At 43.7% G+C, this 20,624-nt stretch overlaps 1 protein-coding gene across 2 annotated transcripts in view; it reads left to right on the top strand.

Annotated features, from left to right (window-relative positions):
- Positions 1 to 20,624, top strand: part of LOC144602254 (N-acetyl-beta-glucosaminyl-glycoprotein 4-beta-N-acetylgalactosaminyltransferase 1-like) — a 569,664-nt gene that overhangs the window by 322,187 nt on the left and 226,853 nt on the right. For both annotated transcript variants that reach the window (XM_078415127.1, XM_078415128.1), the window contains exons 4-5: positions 14,240 to 14,335; positions 15,886 to 15,976. In XM_078415127.1, the coding sequence (XP_078271253.1) occupies positions 14,240 to 14,335; positions 15,886 to 15,976 (187 nt within the window). The remainder of the gene's footprint in view (positions 1 to 14,239; positions 14,336 to 15,885; positions 15,977 to 20,624) is intronic.

A 20,624-nucleotide genomic window follows, 5' to 3' on the forward strand; every position in this document is an offset into this window, starting at 1 on the left:
TCCATAAAACTATCACCCTTTGTGGAAAAAAAGTTACCATCAGATTCCTAATAAATCTTTCCCCCCTCACCTTAAACCTCTGTTCCCTTGTTTTTTATTCCCCTATTCTGGGTAAAAGACGCATTTACCCTGTCTATTCTTCTGATGATCTTGCACACCTCCATAAGATCACCCCTCATCATCCTGCGCTCCAATTTATTTTCTCTGCAGAACATAAGACCAACAGCTCTCATTGTATATCCTCTTCTTAGAGATGGCCATTGTGGAGCCTGATTGTAATTTGCCACTTCTGCTCGCAGCAGTGAGTGTTGATGAGACCTCGCTGTCTTAGAGCATGGATTGTCTCTGCACTTGAGCTCTTAATGGAGTGGCATTGCCATTTGAACTACACATGATAAGGTGCACTCGACCAATGTGTGTAGAGGAAGCCCCCTCCCTCCCTCCCTCCCTAATTCTCTGGTTATATTATTTCCTCCTTCTTCTCCTGCCTCCTTCTCTACCTACCGCTATACAACAAGGAAGGTTTATGTGGCTACAAGGAACTGCAGATGCTGGCTTACAAAACACGACACAAAGTGGTGGAGTAACTCAGTGGGTCAGGCAGCATCTCTGGAGACCATGGGTAGGTGATGTTTCTTCAGACTGATTGCAGGTGGGGGAGAGGAAGCTGGAAAAGAGGTGCCAGCACAAAGCCTAGCAGATAATGGGCTTGTAGATTAGAACCAAACATGTTTGTGGATTAGAATCAAAACTGCATAAATGGGGATCTGTAGACAATTAAAATCACAAGATAGATGCAAAAAGCCAGAGTAACTCAGCTGGTCAGACAGCATCCCTGGAGAAAAGGAATAAGGGTCTCGATCCTTTTCTCCTTTTTGTGCCTATCTTCGGTTTAAACCAGCATCTGCAGTTCTTTCCTAAACAATAAAAATCACTGGCCCGTCCAATTAAACCTCTGCTCCCTTACATATCCTCCTAGACTTCTAGAATGTAATCAATAACCTTAGATTTAGATAGAGGACTTCTGACTCATAAGTAGAAATCGCTTATGCAAATTGTTAACCACATTGTTCCCAACACCAATCCCTGTGGAGTAGCAATTCCCACCTACCAGCAGTCTGTATAACATCCTTTAACAAACTCCTTTTTTTGCTGAATGTTTAATCTGTTTTTTGTTTTGTAGCCAGATGACTCTCATTCTGTTACTTGTCCCATGATTGCACGTGCTCTGACTATTAATCATGTCTGTGTTGTACTTGTTAAAGTGATTTAGCAAGCATGCATAACATTGCAAGTCCACAGAGAGTAGTGCGGAACTGCTCAATAAATTTCTGCACTCCAAACAGGGAGGATTAAGTGGGAGCAACTGTGGCTAAGGACGTGACACCATTGTCATTCGGCAGAGATAAACAATGGATTTACATTTTATGATTTAGATTCTTCCATCATTTTCGAAAAGCTGAAAGCAATAAACCTTTCCTAAAAGAGCACTGAGTCACGTAGTAGCGAAAATCTTTACCCTACAACACCACCAACCTGCATTTTTATATCCAGTTTAACATAGTATTATAACCTCAGGAAGTTTCATGGAGTGTTATCGAACAAGATTTAAGACAGGAGATATGTTGGAAAACAACAATAACCATTAATAAAGCACAGTTAAAATGGCAAAAATGTCCCCAAGCACTTCACAGGGATGTGATCGAACAAAGAAAAAAACTAGAAGCAAAGCTACTGAAAGAGATATTTAAAGCAATGGCTGAATTCACAGATAAAAATATAAAGAATGAAAGCAGTAGAGAGATTTCAGAAGAAATTTCAAAGCTTTGAAACTGGTAATGGATGCAATAAATTTGGGGATGCTCAGGAGAGGAGAATTGATATCTAGGGGCGAGAAGCAAGGAAGTGCAGATGCTGGTTGAAATCTCCAGTTTTAAGTAACCACAACCCATCCCCCTCATCTTCTCCTTCTACCCCCACCTCCACTTTCTTCCCCCCCACTCCCCCCATCTCTCCACTGTGCCCCACTTGGACTCCAATCTATTTCTCTCCTTCCCCCTACATTCCTTCCTCAAGGCTTCACAATTCACAACTCTTCAATCCTTTTGTAGAAACAAAGAACTGTAGATGCTGGTTTATACCAAAGATAGACATAAAGTGCTGGATTAACAGTGAGCCAGGCAGCATCTCCGGAGATGCTGCTTGACCTGCTGAGTTACTCCAGCACTTTGTGTCTAGCTTCAAAACTTTTGTCTCACACCTTCTGCCTTGTCATCTCTGGCCTTTGTTCAAAACCCCACCATCCTGTATCTGAATTACTTTCCAGGCTTTGTCCTGCCCCTCCTTTCTTCCAGCTTGCTCCTACCAAGTCCCCCACCCCACCCCCACCCCCCCACTATCCGTCTAAAGAATGGATCTGACCCGAAGCGTCACCTATCCGTGTTCTCCTGAGATTCTACCTGACCCGTTGAGTTATGCTGGCACTTTGTGTCTTTTGTTGTTGTCTCGAGGCTGCCTTGCAGGTATCCCATGGTGCAATACAGGATGGAGGTGGGAAGTGCAAACTATGCAAGGGGTGGAAAGCCAAGATGAGAATTAAAAAATCAAGCATTAGACCCCAGCTTATGCCTGTCTCTGTGAGTTGAGCACACAGAGCAGCATTATGGAAAAGCTCAATGTCAATTAGGGCGGCAAGCAAATGTTCATCGGAATAGTCTTCAGAATTCTTCAGAATCGATAACCTTAGATTTTGAGAGAGAACTTCTGACTCATAAGTAGAATCTAAGACTCTAAAGACTGAAGAAGGATCTCGATCCAAAAAGTCACCCATTCCTTCTCTCCAGAGATGTTGCCTGACCCGCTGAGTTACTACAGCATTTTGTGATACCTTCTAGCTGTAACAAAGTCTTGTGTTGTAACCAGTACTACAAGCTGCGGAATCTTAATCCAGTTCTGAAATGCTTTTTCTTTTGCACATTTCTGAAAAAAAATAATTTCAGGATGTAGCATAAATGGAAATAAAAATCATAAGACCATATGATTTATAATATATACATAAACATGGGAGCACAATTAGGCCATCCGACCCATCGAGTCTGCTCTGCCATTCAATCATGGCTGATCTATTCTTCCCTCTCAACCACATTCTCCTGCCTTCTCCCCTTAACCTTTAACACACTTACTGTTCAAGAACCTGTTAATCTCTGCTTCAAAAATACCCATTGACTGTGGCAACAAATTCCACAGATTCAATAGACAATAGACAATAGACAATAGGTGCAGGAGTAGGCCATTCAGCCCTTCGAGCCAGCACCGCCATTCAATGCGATCATGGCTGATCACTCTCAATCAGTACCCCGTTCCTGCCTTCTCCCCATACCCCCTCACTCCGCTATCCTTAAGAGCTCTATCCAGCTCTCTCTTGAAAGCATCCAACGAACTGGCCTCCACTGCCTTCTGAGGCAGAGAATTCCACACCTTCACCACTCTCTGACTGAAAAAGTTCTTCCTCATCTCCGTTCTAAATGGCCTACCCCTTATTCTTAAACTGTGGCCCCTTGTTCTGGACTCCCCCAACATTGGGAACATGTTTCCTGCCTCTAATGTGTCCAATCCCCTAATTATCTTATATGTTTCAATAAGATCCCCCCTCATCCTTCTAAATTCCAGTGTATACAAGCCCAATCGCTCCAGCCTTTCAACATGATCGCATTCACCACCCTCTGCCTGAAGAAATTCCTCCTCATCTCTATTCTAAAGGCACATCTTTTAATTCTGAAAACATTTCCCATCCACGCTTCCCTTAGGTGACCTTTTAAGCCATTTGAGAGTCTGTTGTGAGTCATCCTCTGTAGTGTCGTACAGAATCTCTTGCAATTGGAGCATGAAATTGCAAATGCTGGACACTCAGAGCAGATGAAGGGAATACTGGGAACACTCAGTGGGTCAGGCAGTATCACTGGGGAGAGAAATGGAGTCAATGTTTCCAGTCAAGGCGCCTTCATCAGATCCAAAAAGGACAGAAAGAACTAAAGAAACGTCACCTATTCCTCTTGTCCAGTGATGGCTCCTGACACGCTGAGTTACTCCAGCATTTTGTGTCTATCTAGAAAGGACAGGTTTGGTTTAATTTGTGTGTGTGTGTGTGGTGGGGGGGGGGGGGGGGGGGGGGGGGGGGGGGGGGGGGGGGGGGGATGGAAAACAGGGGAAGCCCAGAGGCCAAAGCAGACCAGAGTGTAGATCAAAACTGACAAGGTAACAATTTCAAATCCAGCAGTTGGAGAGCAAAAATGAACATTTCAATTGATTTAATTGGTTTTAACAAAAGGGTGGTTACCTGAAACTGTTAAATGCAGTATTAAGTCCCGAGAGTTTCAACATATCCAGATCAGGTGGTGTTACTCAAGATATGTTGATCATTATTGGATCAACGCAGGTGATTGAAAGCAGAGCAGTCACAGTGAGAGTTAGGAGGAAGAACTAAAATAATACGAGGTCACTCTTGTGGACTATATGAATGTGTTCTGCAAAACAGTCACATAATCTGCATTTAGTGTCTCCAAAGACGAGTTGGTGTCATATTGGATTGTGGGAGGAAACCGGAGTATGTGGAGAAAACCTTTCTATCACAGGGAGAATGTGCAAACTCAATATGCTCTCCATTTCTAGCCCGGTAGCAAAACCACTGTAGCCCAGTAACAAAATCACTCAAAGGCATGTAGATAGAAACAAGGCACAGGTTATCAGTACACACTGTGGCAGTGTGGGTCTTCTTTATTTTACAAAAGTACACTGTGCTTACTCACACATATTCACGACACTGATAAGATAATGAAGAAGGGTCTCGACCCGAAACGTCACCCATTCCTTCTCTCCAGAGATGCTCCCTGTCCCGCTGAGTTACTCCAGCATTTTGTGTCTATCTTCAAGATAATGAATATATCACATGTCACATATCACACCATTCTGGTACTCAATTCTTAAAGTTATACTTACCAATACACTATGCACGACACATCTCAAAACCTCTTATTAATCAGTTATCATCCATTCATGTTAAAGACCAGAAATATAGCTCAATATTTAGAGAATCAGAGGAAGTGACTTAGTGATGGAATGGTTAAAGAATAGTTTGACTAAAGCAATGTTCAACAAGGGCTAGTCTGTGACAGTTGGTCTATACATTCTGTGCAAAGCCCTGGGTGGAATCTGTAATGGGGTTGAAGTTGAGTACAAGTTTAAGAGACAGCTAGAGCAGTTAATCAAGTGAATGCTTCAGTTCAGGATTCAGTCAAACAATTGGAGTTTGTCGACAGAAATTGAGGTTTCTTGGGTCAGAAGGTTCCATCTACAGGGAATGAGATTCCACTGACAACTGAAAGCAAGTAGGACAGACTATCTGTGGTGCAGTAATTACTTGGTCGAAGAACAAAAGGAGCCAAATTAAAGAACCCCAGATGAAAAAAATTGCAGAAAATTCAAGGTTAGTTGAACACAACAGAAAGTGATGTGAATGAAAAGAATGATTGGATTCTTAGCAAAAATCCCCAAATCCAATTGTTAACATTAGAGGCTTTAACAGAGGCAGGGAGAAAGAAACTGCAGGAAATATCAGATAGTGAAAAAACTCTTAATGGAGGGAATGAAACGTATGGGAGCATAGGCTCAATAATTTGCAGCAATGTTCCACGTACAGAAAACACTTAAAAGGGTAGCCAAGCACCATTCACTGCACATTGAGGTTTATGTTCCATTGCAAAAGCAATAATGTCTTTAATTGCGTTATTATGCAAAGAGAACACTGAGTGCCTTCAACTAGAATAATTTGTTCAGTAATAAAAATAGATAATGTTGGAAACACTCAACTGGTCAGACAGCATCTGTGGAAATAGAAACAGAATTAGCCTTTCCGGTCGAAAATCCTTTGACGATCGGATTCTGACATTTGATCAAATGTACACTGTTTCTTTCTCAGAGATGCTGATGTACTTACTGAGTGCTTCCAACATTTTCTGTTTTTGTTTCAGAAACTGCGGTTTTCTTAATTTCAATAAGTTCAATAAGTGGGGTGGCACAGTGGTTCAGCAGTAGAGTTGCTGCCTTACTGCGCCAGAGGCCTGGATTAGATCCTGAGTACATGTGCTGTTTTCACATTCTCCTGTGGGCTGCCCAAACTCTCTCCCACATTCTAAACATTAGCACGTTTGTAGCTTAATTGGCTCCTGTAAATTGTCCCTAGTGTGTAGGATAGAACTAGTGTATGGGCAACTGCTGGTCAGCATGGACTCTTTGGGCCAAAGGGCCTGTTTTCCATGCTGTATCTCCAAAACTAAAACTGAAGCTAAAATTCAGTAATTCGAGGTAAATATTTAAGCGTTCAGTTTAGCATATTCTGAACCGATAATTCTGAAAATACTACTTGTACGTCAAGAACTGTGTAGAAAAGCACTGTACACATCACCAGCTACTTTGTTGAACATGTACCTTAGAATAATCGTCGTCGTGGCTCTCCCCCGAGGTCGAGGATGATAGACAATAGACAATAGGTGCAGGAGAAGGCCATTCGGCCCTTCGAGCCAGCACCGCCATTCAATGTGATCATGGCTGATCATTCTCAATTAGTACCCCGTTCCTACCTTCTCCCCATACCCCCTGACTCCGCTACCCTTAAGAGCCCTATCCAGCTCTCTTTTGAATGCATTCAGAGAATTGGCCTCCACTGCCTTCTGAGGCAGAGAATTCCACAGATTCACAACTCTCTGACTGAAAAAGTTTTTCCTCATCTCAGTTCTAAATGGCCTACCCCTTATTCTTAAACTGTGGCCCCTTGTTCTGGACTCCCCCAACATTGGGAACATGTTTCCTGCCTCTAACGTGTCCAACCCCTTAATAATCTTATACGTTTCGATAAGATCTCCTCTCATCCTTCTAAATTCCAGTGTATACAAGCCTATGATGGTCTACGTTCCGTTGTTTTTATGCAAATATTCACCGTTTCCGTGCCGGTTCTTGATTAGGAGCTTCCAGCCATCACGTAGCCTGCTTCCGTCACCCTTCCCCCATCACAGAACGAAGACGCCTGTGCGTGTGTTTGTTTAACGTGTACTTGATGTTGCACTCCAAGAAGCACACGGTCCTTCACAAATTAATCAACTAATTCCAATGGCAAGGGAGCCAAGACGATTGGAGCTGATAGATCTGTTGCAGCCTTCATCCTCCTTCACAGCCGTTGAGTTCAAGATAACTTTGTCCGCCTGGTCTGCCGTTGAGGTCTTGTAGGTTGGATCGTTCTTAGTCTGGACCCTCATCCTCGGCCTTACCGCCATGGGTGGCCCTACCAGAAGCTAGTGCTTCTGACGGCATCGCTCTCGGAATCATGGGGGCACGCAAGCCTCTTCACCTCGACAAGGTGTACGATCCGAATAATAATTGCCGAGAGATAGGGTAATCTGTGTTAAGAATAGGACACACTTGGTAAAACAATGCCTGGATTGGTTCTGTGGTTCTGAATAAATCCATCCATGAGCCATGAATAGTGTGATGAGGGAGGAATATAGATAATTTCATTCATAGTGGATAAATTGTGATAAAGTTGATCTTCATGCTTAAAAACACTTCAATATGCTGTACATGTGCATGCATGTGTGCGTGTGTGCGTGTATGCGTGTGTGTGTGTGCATGTGTGCGTGTATGCGTGTGTGTGTGCGTGTGCGCAGAGCTAAAGAGTTGGCAATATACCAGCTGGATTATTTAATTTCCTTTGCAAGTAAATATGAAGTTAAAATGCTGATTTCAGTAATGGTGACCAGCAGATAGCTAGATTATCATAAAAGCAGTGGTTCACTGATGCCCTTTAGGTAAAGAAGTCATGTGATAGGTGGCCACTCTGAGTTACTCCATCGTTTTGTGTCTATCTTAATAGTTGGCTCTGCATAAATAACTTCACAACTTGCACAAGTGTATCACTTCAAAATATCTGGCATGCAGGTTGAAAGCAGATGTATTCATTGTGGGTTCATGGTTCATATAAAGAGAACTGTACTCATTTGGCTTCTTGCTTTAATGAGGCTGTGTTTCAGCGTAAGAGCTGAGGCACTTCGTTGGAGCTTTAGCAGTAATTATCCCACTGTGCATTATTCTACCAAACCACTTCTTCTGCTGGCTATCAATTATTGGACACATGGTCTAGACCTTCCATTTGCCTCCTCACCCGTCCTCATGAATTAATTAATCAGCACTCTACCCAGCGTTGAACTGAATGCTTTCTAACATTCATCCATTTAGTTTAATTTAGAGATACAACGCGGAAACAGGCCCTTTGGCCCATGCCAACCAGCGATATTAACACACTAGGGACAATTGTTACAATTTTACATTTTTACATTACCAGGCCAATTAACCTACAAACCTGTACATCTTTAGAGTGTTGGAGGAAACCAAAGTTCTCGGAGAAAACCCACGCAGGTCACGGGGAGAACGTATAAACTCCGTATGGATAGCACCCTTAGTCAGGTTCGAACCTGGGTCTCCGGCGCTGTAAGGCAGCAACTCTACCACTGCGCCACCATGCCGCCCTCAAGAGTCTGGGTCAATAGTCATATATACGGAGTACAGAACAATGAAATATTGATTTGCTGCAGTTTAATAGATCTGTAAACACAATAACAAACAAATAATATATAATCATCAACATGCAATAAATTACTAACTATAATACTGTTTAGGAAGAGGTCCTAGAAAATGAATATACAGAGTTAGGCAAAAATTTAAATACAGGACCTCCAGGGTATTGACCTCCGGATTAATCTCAGTGCCACGTGCTACTGAGGGGAGGAACAGGAAGATAGGACAGATGAATGTGGGGCTGAGGGGTTGGTGCAGGGGGCAGGGATTCAGATATTTGAATCATTGTGATCTCTTCTGGGGCAGAGGTGACCTGTACAAGTGATGCTGGGTTGCATCGGAACTGAAGAGGAACCAAAATCATGGCAGGAAGGTTTACTGGTGCTACTTGGGTGGGTTTGAACCAGACTGGCTGGGGCAGGGGATCCAATGCAGGACTGAGGCAGGTGAGTGTCTGGAAGTCAGTATAGAAGGTGATGAAGGGATGTTCTGTGGACAGGATAAGCAGGAGCAGAGCAGGGAGCGAGGTAGGACTGTTGGACTGAATTGCATTTATTTTAATGTGAGAGGCCTGACAGATACACGGTGGATGAACTCAGGGAGTGGCTAGGTATGTGCGACTGGGATGTTACAGCCATTACGGAAACCTGGCTAAGAGAAGGATAGGACTGGTAGTTTAAGTGTGCAGGTGCTACAGGAGAGTTAGAGGGAGGGATAAAGGAGGAGGGGGTGTGCTTTATAGATTAACGAGAATGTCATGGCTGTGGTCTGAGATTTTATTGCAGATGGTTCATCCAGTGAGGCTATGTGGGTGGAAGTGAGAAATTAAAAAAAGGGACATTACCCTTGTTGGGGGTGTACTATAGGCACCCAAATAATCAATGGGAATTATATGCACAAATATGCTGGAAGATTAAAAGGGGTTGTGCTAGTGGGGGATTTTAACTTTCCTAATAGAGACAGGGACTGCCACGGTGCCCAAATGCTTAGAAGGGGTGGAATTTGTCAGATGTGTTCAGAAACATTTCCTCGGGCAGTATGTGGAGGGCCCTACAAGAGCGAGGATAAAGCTTGATCGAGTCTAAGAAAATTGGAAAGGGCAAATGACTTGAAGTGTCTATGGACGAGCCTATTGGGACCAGAAATGGACCACAATTTAAAATTATAAACTGGGGCAAGGCCAACTTTGATGGTATTCAACAGAAACTTGTTCAAGTTAATGTCCGGAGAGTGAGATGCCTTTAAAAGTGTTATGACAAGAGTTCAGGGCAAGCATGTTCCCGTGAGAGCAATGGGCAAGACAGTAACAAAGTCTGGAAGACAAGAGAAGTAGAGGGTCTGGTCAGGAACAAGGAGGCACGGGACAAATATAGACAACAGGGATCAAGGAGAACAAATAGGGGGCAGGAGATAGCTCTGGCAGGCAATAGTACAGAAAATCTTAGATGCTTTACAAAATTATAGGCACAAGTGCATTGCATTTTATAAAATGGTAAATTTGATATCAATGCATTTCCCATGAATTAAATAAAATGTTAAACAAGCATAATAAACAATATATTCAATCAGTAGCTGGAATTGCTTACAGTCTGCTCACAGCCCTCTTGCAAATAATTTGCCCCACTAGTAACACTAAACGCAGTGTGTTCTTGACAAAAACTGATATGAGTGTCATGGCATTGAGATTTTATAAGTACATTAGAAAAGGGTGGACCCGTTGGGCCCAAACCTCTCCTGCATTGGTCTAGCACCTTCCCCTCCCCCACTCCCCCTCTCCCCCACTGCCCGCCCTCCCCCCTTCCACTCGCCCCCACTCCCCCTCTTCCCCCTCACTCATCCACTCACCCACTCCAATCCCCCTCAACCCCCCTTATCCCCCCCTCCTCCCCTCTCACCCACTCACCCACTCCACCACCCCTCAACCCCCACTATCCCCCTCCTCCCCTCACCCACTCACCTACTCCATCCTCCCCTCAACCCCCCTTTGAGGCGGCGGTGGCTCGACGGCAACTGTCCACTCATTCAGCAGCAGCGGCAGTGGTGGCTCGACAGCTACGACCGTTGCTTTGAGCGGGAAGAAGCCCCGGTGGTCAACCAGCACGTTTTGAGCAGGAAGAGCCGGCGAGCAATCAGAGTGGCGGCGGCGCTCACCCCACATGGGAGCCGGAATAGCGACCAATCGGGCGTCGAGCGGGAGGTCGGAACCAATCAATCGACCCCACGTGGGGGGGGGAAGCGGCAGGAGCCAATCAGGATGCGCCGGGCCCCACGTGGCGGGGGAGGTGGTAGAGCCAATCAAATGGCGATCTCAAAATGGCGATCTCAAAATGGCAACCCTCCCCGACTGTGCACACGCTGATCCGGCGGCCATCTTACATAGGTATTAGATCAATGGGCCCCAACTGTCCAGGTGCGGACCCGTTGGGTTCCCATTGTGACATCGAACACGGAGGTATTACTGTGCAGGCACGGCTGGTGGCCAAGGCAAGTGGAAAAGGGATTTATTAAAGTTTAAAAAGTGATTTTTAAAGTTTAAAAAGTGAATAACTTTTAAAATATAACAACGATTTGAACCGCAGGCTAATGGTAAGTAAGGTGGGCCTAAAATTGTTGCGCTATCGTGTTCCGTTTTGGCTGTATTTCGTGTATACACAAACAAACAATCAAGCAAGCAAACAGACAAGATGAAAGTTTTAGTAATACGTAGATAGATTGAGGGAAAGAGGGTAACTAGAGAGGGCAGAGGGCCCCTCAAAAATCAAAGCCGTCATCTCTGTGTGGAGCCGCGGGGGATGGATAAGGTCTTCAATGTGTATTTCTCTACAGGTACTGTCTGTGTGGAGTATGTGCATTCTCCCTGTAACCACGTGGGTTTTCTCTGGGTGCTCTGGTTTCCTCCCACATTCCAAAGACGTGAAGGTTTGTAGGTTAGTTGGGTTGTGTGAATTGCCCCTAGTGTGGTGGATGCGTAAGTGGGATAACATCGAGCTAGTATACGGCTTATCGAGTGACAACCTGGACTCGGCGGGCCAAAGGGCCTGTTTCCATGCTGTATCTCGAAACAAAACACAAAATGGGCCAGAGATTATCACTGTTATTAAATTACCGCACCAAGTTTACAGAAAGGAAGAAAAAAAGAATGTCTCTGTAGTATTAGGGATTTTCCTTTTGGTTAATAGTGCAGGTTGCTAGAAAGTTGTTCCCAGCTGGTGGAGCTAAAAGAGCAATACGGTTGTGTCAGCATGTTATGAATTGCTTGTGAAAATCACTGCCGGGGAAGAAGCTGACTGTGCTGGATGGTGTATTCAGAACAATCAACCAGGGATGAGTTTCTAGGAAAGATGATTTTGCTGAGTAAAATGAATACCCTGGAACAGCAAGTGCTTGTCATTATTTAATTCCCTTTCTTTTACATATAAACTTAAGTAAAATGTAATTAACAATCCCCTTTACGGGCAATAAAAACAATGAATCTGAATTTGCAATCCCCAAGATGCACAAACAGCTTTTGGAAGACAACACAGAGTATCCAGATTTAATGAAAAGTTTATTGTTAGATATGTCAATGCCATGACATTCATATCAGTTTTTGTCAAGAACACACAGCGCTTGTTTTTGTCAAGAACACACAGGGGAAGAGAGTGGAAGTTTTGTTGCCTCCATCACAGTGAGGGGGTGTTTGGAGTCACTGTGATGGACGTTTGTGTTCGGGTCATGTGTCTTGTGTTCTTTTTTGTGTATGACTGCTATGTAATTTCGTTCGGTACCTTGGTACCGAATGACAAATAAAGCTCTGTTGAACTGTTGAACTGTTGAACGAGTTTGGCAAATTATTTGCAAAAGGGCAGTGAGCGGACTGCAAGCAATTCCAAGTATATTGATTATTGTGCATGTTTAACATTTTATTTAATTCATGGGAAATGCATTGCTATTGAATTTACCATTAAAAAAAAATGCAACCCACTTGGTGCTGATACGTTTGTAAAGTATCTAAGTGAAAGAGCCTTGTAATCAAACAGTCAAAGCAAATTGGAAAGTTTCATCAATGGAATTAACATCCATATGCTAAAGGGTATTCCAGATGTCTGATCAATAAATACAATTACCTTTCATGTTCATTTATTTGTGTTGTCTACAAAACAGATTATAAACACATCGGACGTCCTTGTGAATGGGAGTAATTGCAGCAGGATATATGAAGCCCCAAAGCAGACTATTGATAAGCTAGTTCAGGGGGAAACATGGGTGTTTAGTTTCAATCTGTAAAAGTCTGATATTCCACCATCTGACTATTTAGAAATCCGGCATCTGACTAACCCGATAATGTTTACCATTCTCCCTTGTGTCTTCCAACTTCCCGGTGCCTTACCAGTGATCTTTCAGGAAGGTTGACATCTAGCATTCCTGAAGGTAATAACCATGAAGGATATTTTGCACATTCATATCATTCAATAGAAAAGGTGACAAATTGCAGGTGATTTCGGTGGCACCCTGATGTTTTTATGACCATATAAGAAAGTACATTACTTTTACACTGCTTCAGACAAATCAAACATTTCTTTTGAGTCTGCTGACTTTTGAAGACCATCTATATAATTTATTGCTCTTATTGCCTCAAGCCAACTGCACGTTAGAGATTGTTAGCAGAAGTGTCTCACTACAGCATTCCTGTGTCAGTGCTGGCTGAGGCAGGGCCTGGCTCAGACTTGTGGGCTGAAGGGCCACCTTTCCTGTGCTGCACTGTTCTATGTTATATGTTCAGATAGGCTTCCCAGAACAAAATAACGTTCTGCCCTTCTCTCTGTGGCTGGTCATTTAACTTGATTCTGAAATTCTTTCTCAGTCAGATTGGAAACAAATACACTGGCTGCTGGTTGAAATGTTTTTTCTAGCTCCAGTAAGTGTTTTTACTGGAGGCAGAGGGCAGCTATGCAGGGATGTGTGTCTGCCTTGTTATACTTTGTTTGTAGTTGCCTGACATCCATTTTCCTTGTAGTCCTTCCCAGTGCTCAATCATCCATAGAATCATAGAGTCACAGCAGAGAAGCAGGCCCGACCTGTTCATGGCGACCATCTACACCGGTCCCATTCGCCTGTGTTCGGCCCATATCCCTCTAAACCTTCCCTATCCACTTTCCTCTCCTAATGTCTGTTAAATGTCATTTTAGTACATGCCTCATCTACTTCCTCTGGCAGTTCAATCCACATACCCTCACCCTCCAATTCAATGTGCTATCTCTGTGGAGATGGAGTAGAAAAGCAAATCTGCTTGAGGCATTTTGTAATATGCTATTTTCAGTGATGTTCTGAGTTCTAAAATAGATTTACTTCTTTGTCTTTCCCGTGGTAGTCAATACTAGGTCAACCCATTATCACTCATTTCTTTATAACTAATAAACTAGTGTTCAACTGGATTGCATTTGATTAGATCTGCCACACTGGTGCTCAATGCTATGTTTAACTCCACTCATTGTGAAGTGAAAGTAGACATGGTCTTTGTGCTTAGGGTCCCTGACTGATTCTGATTCTGTGCATAAAATAGGATTGTGTCCATGTTACATGTGCTTTTGATCATCAGGATATTGTGACGAACCATTGCTTTCTTTCCATTTTCCAGTACAAAGGCAAAGTAAATCTTCATGTTTTCGAGGATTGGTGTGGCTCTTCAATTTATCAGCTTCGGAAGAACATTCATTTTCCACTCTATCCTCATGTAAGTATATTGCTGATATAGACCTTTGCCTCCGGATAACCCTTCTCTGGGGTTAGTGTACGAAGTTAAAATGGAAAGGAAATCAACAAAGAAACTGCAGATGCTGGAAATCTGAACAAAAACACAGAAAATGCTGGAAAAACCTACCAAGCCAGGCAGCATCTGTGGAAAGAACCTCGGTTCTCACAGCACCAGAGACCTGGGTTCGAACCTCGGGTTCTGTCTATGTGGAGTTTGCGTGATTAGACTGTGACCACATGGGTTTCTTCCAGTTGCTTCAGTTTACAAAGATGAGTGGGTTTCTAGGTTAAAGATAGACACAAAATGCTGGAGTAACTCAACGGGACAGGCAGCATCTCTGGAGGGAAGGAATGGGTGACGTTTCAGGTCGAGACCCTTCTTCAGACTTTCAAATTAGGGTTTCCAGGTTAATTGGCCTCTGTAAATTGTCCGTGGTGTGTCGGGAATGGTTGGGAAAGTGGGATAACATAGAACTATTGAAAGATACAGCATGGAAACAGGTCCTTCGACCGACTGAGTCCACTCCAGCCATCGATCACCTGTTAAAACTAGTACCATGTTACTCCAATTTTGCATCCACTTTTTCCACTACTTTAGACTTTAGAGATACCATGCAGAAACAGGTCCTTCGGCCCATCAAGCCCATGCCTACCGCAATCACCCTGTACACTAACCTACACACACTAGGCACAATTTTACAATTTTTACGGCTTACCAAAGCCAATTAACCTACAAACTTGTATGTCTTTGGAGTGTGGGAGGAAACCAGTGCATCGTAGAACACCACACTTTAAAAGAAGTGGACTGAAAGGGGTCAGAAAAGAACATAAACAATGAATTAGGAAGCCTAAAAGGAATTGTGGGAATCTTGGCAGGTTAAAGAGAATCCAAAGCTTGTTATACTGTACATGTATCAAGAGCAGCAAGGAAGCTCGGGATGGGGCAGGTTCACAAGATTAAAATTGGCAATTTACATGTGAGCCTAAGCCCTTAATGTACTTCAGATTGGTATTCTGCAAGGGGAAAGACATGGATCACTGCCATTGGGAAGGGGTATGTCAATATTCAGGGGCAAGTCAGTATTAAGAAGGAGGAGGTGCTGGGTGCCTGAGGTATATAAGGAACTATCCCAGGATGCTGAGGGGAGGGGGTGGTTGCTGGAGGCTTTATGGAGGTTTTTGCATTCATGGGCGAAATGCCGGAAGATTGGCAAACAACCAATGTTATTCCCTTGTTTAAGAAGCCTGGATCGTGGGATTTTGAGGGATATGGGACAAACGCAGGCAGGTGGTACTAGTGTAGATGGAGCATGTTGGTCAGTGCAGGCAAGCTGGGCCAAAGGGCCTGTTTCCATGCTGTATGACTCTCTGACTCTATGACATGGTGGGCTGAAGGGCCTGTTCCAGTGCTGACCTGTCCTGTGTCACAGTATCAGCATTTGTCAAGTCTTGGTTGAAATGTTGTTAGTCACTTTCTTAATGATCATTGTATAAAGATGAGAAATTAAAAAAGGTATCTTTTTGTTTCAGACACGTACCTCAGTGAATAAGATTGCTGTTTCTCCAAAGTGGAAGAACTATGGTCTTCGGATATTCGGTTACATCCACCCCTACAAAGATGGTATGGATGAGTGAAATGGAGATACCAGATATTATTTAGTAGCTGAAACAATTATATTCTTCCAATCCTCTTTGTTGGTGATCATTAAGATCTATGATGAAAAATCTGGTAAAGGCAAAATAATATTAAACAGAAACCACTGGTAGTGAAAAATCAAAAGTGTTTGTGCGTGTGAGATGTGGGTATCACTAACAATTATATAAGGCTCTTACCCAGTTTATTCAATTTCAGGTGGAGACAGACAGATGATTGCTTTATTAGAACTGGATATATCAGGCTGCGTATGTCACATTTCCTTTGGCCTCACAGTTTAGTTTAGTTTATTATCAAACTCAATGCTAGCATTTATTTCGAGAGGGCTTGTATACAAAAACAGGGATGTAATGTTGAGGCTCTATAAGGCTCTGGGAAGGCCGCATTTGGAATATTGTGAGCAATTTTGGGCACAATATCTGAGGAAGGATGTGCTGGGTCTGGAGAGGGTCCAGAGGAGGTTTACAAGAATGGTCCCAGGAATGTGTAGGTTAACCCATGATGAGCGTTTGACGGCACTGGGCCTGTACTCGCTAGAGTTTAGAAGACTGAGGGGGGACCTATTTGAAACATATAGAATAGTGAAAGGCTTGAACAGAGTGGATGTGGAGAGGATGTTTCCACATGGGAGAGTGTAGGACTGGAGGCCGTAGCCTCAGAATTAAAGGACGTTCTTTAAGGAAGGAGATGAGGAGAAATTTCTTTAGTCAAAGGGTGGTGAATCTGAGGAATTCTTTGCCTCAGATGGCTGTGAAGACCAAGTCAGTGGATATTTTTAAGGCAGAGATAGATTCTTGATTAGTACAGCGTCAGAGGATATGGGGAAAAGGCAGGAGAATGGAATTAGGAGGGAGAGATAGATCAGCCATGATTGAATGGCAGAGTATACTTGATGGGCTGAATGGCCTAATTCTACCCCTAATAACCTTATGATTATTATTGTCACCTGTACCAAGATGCAGTGAAAAGCTTTCTTTTGCGTGTTATCCAGTTTAAAAAAAAGACTCTAAATGAATACAATCGAGCCACCCACGGTGCAAAGATAAAGGATAAAGGGTACAATGTTTAGTGCAAAGATATAACAGTGAAGTCAAATAAAGTCCGATTAAAGAAATGTCAAAGCTCTCCAATGATGTAGATGGGAGGTCAGGACTTCACTCTAGCTGATGAGAAGACCGTTCAGTTGCCTGATAACAGTTGGGAAGAAACTATTCCAAAAGCTGGAGGTTTTCAAACTTCTGTATCTCTTGCCTGATGGGTAGGGGGAGAAGAGGGAATGATCGAGGTGGGACTAGTCCTTGATTGTGCTGGCGGCCTTGCCAATGAACATTGGCAGCCATGCCTCCAGCATCAAACACTGCAGTAGCGTACCTAAGCCTCCCTATCTTCCATAAGACACTCTTTGATCGTTTTTGAAACCACCTATTTGTTTGAGGTTTACGTTACCTGCTCTAAATCACCACTGCTGATGCAGTATCTTTCTCGTTTGACTACGCTGCCATGATGCACATATTCTACTTTGTTAAAGGAATTGTTGTTGGTCCAACATCCTGGTATTCTTCTGTACCTCGATTTTTCTCCCTCATTTTATATCCAGCGACAATTTACTCGCAAGGAGTCAAAGAGTCACTTTCGAGACAGGCCCTTCAGCCACTGAGTCCATGTCAACCATTAACCACCAATTTGCAGCAATAATCCCATTTTTTTCCTCCCCCTACGTTCATCAACTGCCTCCAGGTACTAGCTTCACCTACACCATCGGGGCAATCTACAGTGGCCATTACATTTATCAACCCGCACGTATTTGGGAAGTGGGAGGAAACCAGAGCACCAGGAAAAAACTCAGTCACAGGGAGAACACGCAAGCTCCACATGAGGTCAGAAACAAACTCCGGGCGCTCGAGCTGTGAGACAGAGGGTCTTACCAGCCGCGCCACTGTGTCGACCCAGAAGGAATGCTAATGAAAATATACTGTGCTGCATCATATCTTATTGAAACATAGATCTCAGGCCAGTTGCTAATGATCATTGTGTTAGTTTCCACGCAGGGCTGGACTATTTGTAACATTTACCAGTGGGCTATGAAAAATAATGCACTGAATAGCTCTAGATGATGGAACTAATGAGCCTGAAACTCATCACATCAGCATTACTGCAGGGTAAATTACTCAACCATTTAAATAATGTAACACCATTCCCACCCCTTTGTGGCTTAAAACAAGATTTAATGTCTACAGCACCGTATAACCACTTTCACGCACCATCACTCATGACAGCGTCTTTAGAGCAGAGCTGGATGCAAGTAAACAGCAAGCAAAAATAAAATACAAGCTGTTTATTGATCAGCTTAACATTCTTCAAAACAGCTCCACTGCTTTGAGAGGTTCTGGCTTGGAGGGCGACCGAGACTAAGTCGCGGTATCACAAAATGCTGGAGTAACTCAGCGGGTCAGGCGGTATCTCAGGAGAGAAGGAATGGGTGACGTATCGGGTCGAGACCCTTCTTCAGACTAAGTCAGGAATGAGTCTGAATCAGACAATGATAGAACATAGAATACAGAACAGTACAGCACAGGAACAGGACTTTCAGCCCACAATGTCCATGCCAAGTTAAAGTTATCTAATCTGCCTGTGCCTACTCCTTGTCCCTCAATTCCCTGCATATCATCTGTCTATTTAAATGCCACTTAAATGCCACTATCGTAACCGTCTTGACCACCCATGGCAGCACGTTCCAGGCATCTCCCACTCTATTTATACCATATGTTACTGATAAAGGGAGAAAAAAAAATTGCACTAATAAAATTGAACTGTTCAGTCCATCACTTGCTACACAGTTAAATTCTGGGTGACCTGCACTTCATTTTAACTGCGCTTCACTCATTTCCCTTGATAATTCTCCCCGACACAGTTCCATTGAGTTTGGTTGTGAAAGCTTGTCCCAGCCTGACAGAGAGTGAGTGATTATTCACTTTCCCTGGCCTGGTTTCATTCATAATAGGATAGACTGTAATAATAGCAACCCAAGGAAAAATATTCTCCACATTTCCTCTTCAAATCTTTTCAAAGAAAGATTATATCATTGTTTATTGGTATCCCAAAGGTGTGTCCACAACACTGGCCGGAGAACTCTTTCAATTGATATCATTTCATGATGAGATTTTATTTTAAGATACAGCATAAGATACAGATACAGCCCCTTGGCCCACCGAGTCCAGGCCGACCATCAATCACCCGTTCACACTAGTTCTAAGTTATCCCACTTTTGCATCCTTTCTCTGCACACACGGGTCAATTTACAGAGGCCAATTGACCTACAAACCCGCCTGCCTTTGGGATAAGGGAGGAAACTGGAGCACCCGTACAAAATCCATGCCACACAGACAGCCCTCGAGTCTCTAGCGCCGTGAGGCAGCAGAATCAAACCTGGGTCCCTGGCACTGGGAGGCAGCAGAATCAAACCTGGGTCCCTGGCACTGGGAGGCAGCAGCTCTACCAGCTGCACCACTGTGCCGCCCTGCATTCATTTGCAACCATCTCGTCCGGATAAACTCATCCACATTGAGAGAAGTGAGCATTGAAGTTTCCTCAAAGCACTTCTCCAGCTTCTGTTTCAGTGGTGTTTCCTGTCGATGACATTGGCGACACACTTACATACTGAGTACCAATCAAACCTTCTCCCTCTGCCGCTGCCAGCAGATCAGTAATCCAGTAACTTTAATACCTGTTTTTTTTAACAAATGCAAATGAAAATTGTAACCGGCCGGATCATCTGATGCACATCCTTGTGTATGCATCAATCACTCCTTCACATGCGCATATCTCTAATCCCCTGGCCAGTTTCCAGCTGATTGATTGTCATGTAATGCAGCAGCAGTATTGCCTCGGATAAAGAAGTGCAGCTGCCAGGAATGAGCGCATGCACACCCACACTTCTAATCCTGCAGAAAATCCCTCGGGGCTCAGCAGATTTATGTGTAACAGCTTAGGTCAAGAGCACATCCCAAAATCAGTTTTTGGTTTTTCAGTTTTAGAGATGCAGCGTGGAAAGAGCCCCTCTGGCCCACCGAGTTCACGCCGACCAATGATCGGCTGTGCACGAGTTCTATCCCGCACGCTCTGGGACGGTTTACAGAAGCCAATTCACCTACAAACCTGCACGTTTTTGGCATGTGGGAGGAAACCGGAGCTCCCAGAGAAAACCCACGCAGTCGCAGGGAGAACGTACAAACTCCGTACAGATAGCACCCAAGGTCAGGATGGAACCCGGGTCTCTGACGCTGTAAGGCAGCAACTCTACCGCTACGCCATTGCGTTGCCTAGTTGCAGATATTTCAGACATTAAATGACCAACTTTAAGTCCATTTTATATCAGTTTCTTTTGGTGAGGCGTGTGTGAACTTTTTCATATATATATGCTCTAAATTCCGGTGCAGATGTTATTCAGATTTTTTAATTTCATTTTTTTGGCCCAGGAGGTGGGACCTGTTCTGAACTAAGAAGTCATTTAAAGCCTCATTTAAATTGTAAAGCCAAGGTTATTTGCATCATGAGAGCTGGTTTCTAATCCCTCCCCCCCTGGGTGAGGGGCAGTACTAAAAATGATAAAGTCTCT

This window comes from Rhinoraja longicauda, chromosome 18, assembly GCF_053455715.1.
Source record: "Rhinoraja longicauda isolate Sanriku21f chromosome 18, sRhiLon1.1, whole genome shotgun sequence".
NCBI classification, from domain to species: domain Eukaryota; kingdom Metazoa; phylum Chordata; class Chondrichthyes; order Rajiformes; family Arhynchobatidae; genus Rhinoraja; species Rhinoraja longicauda.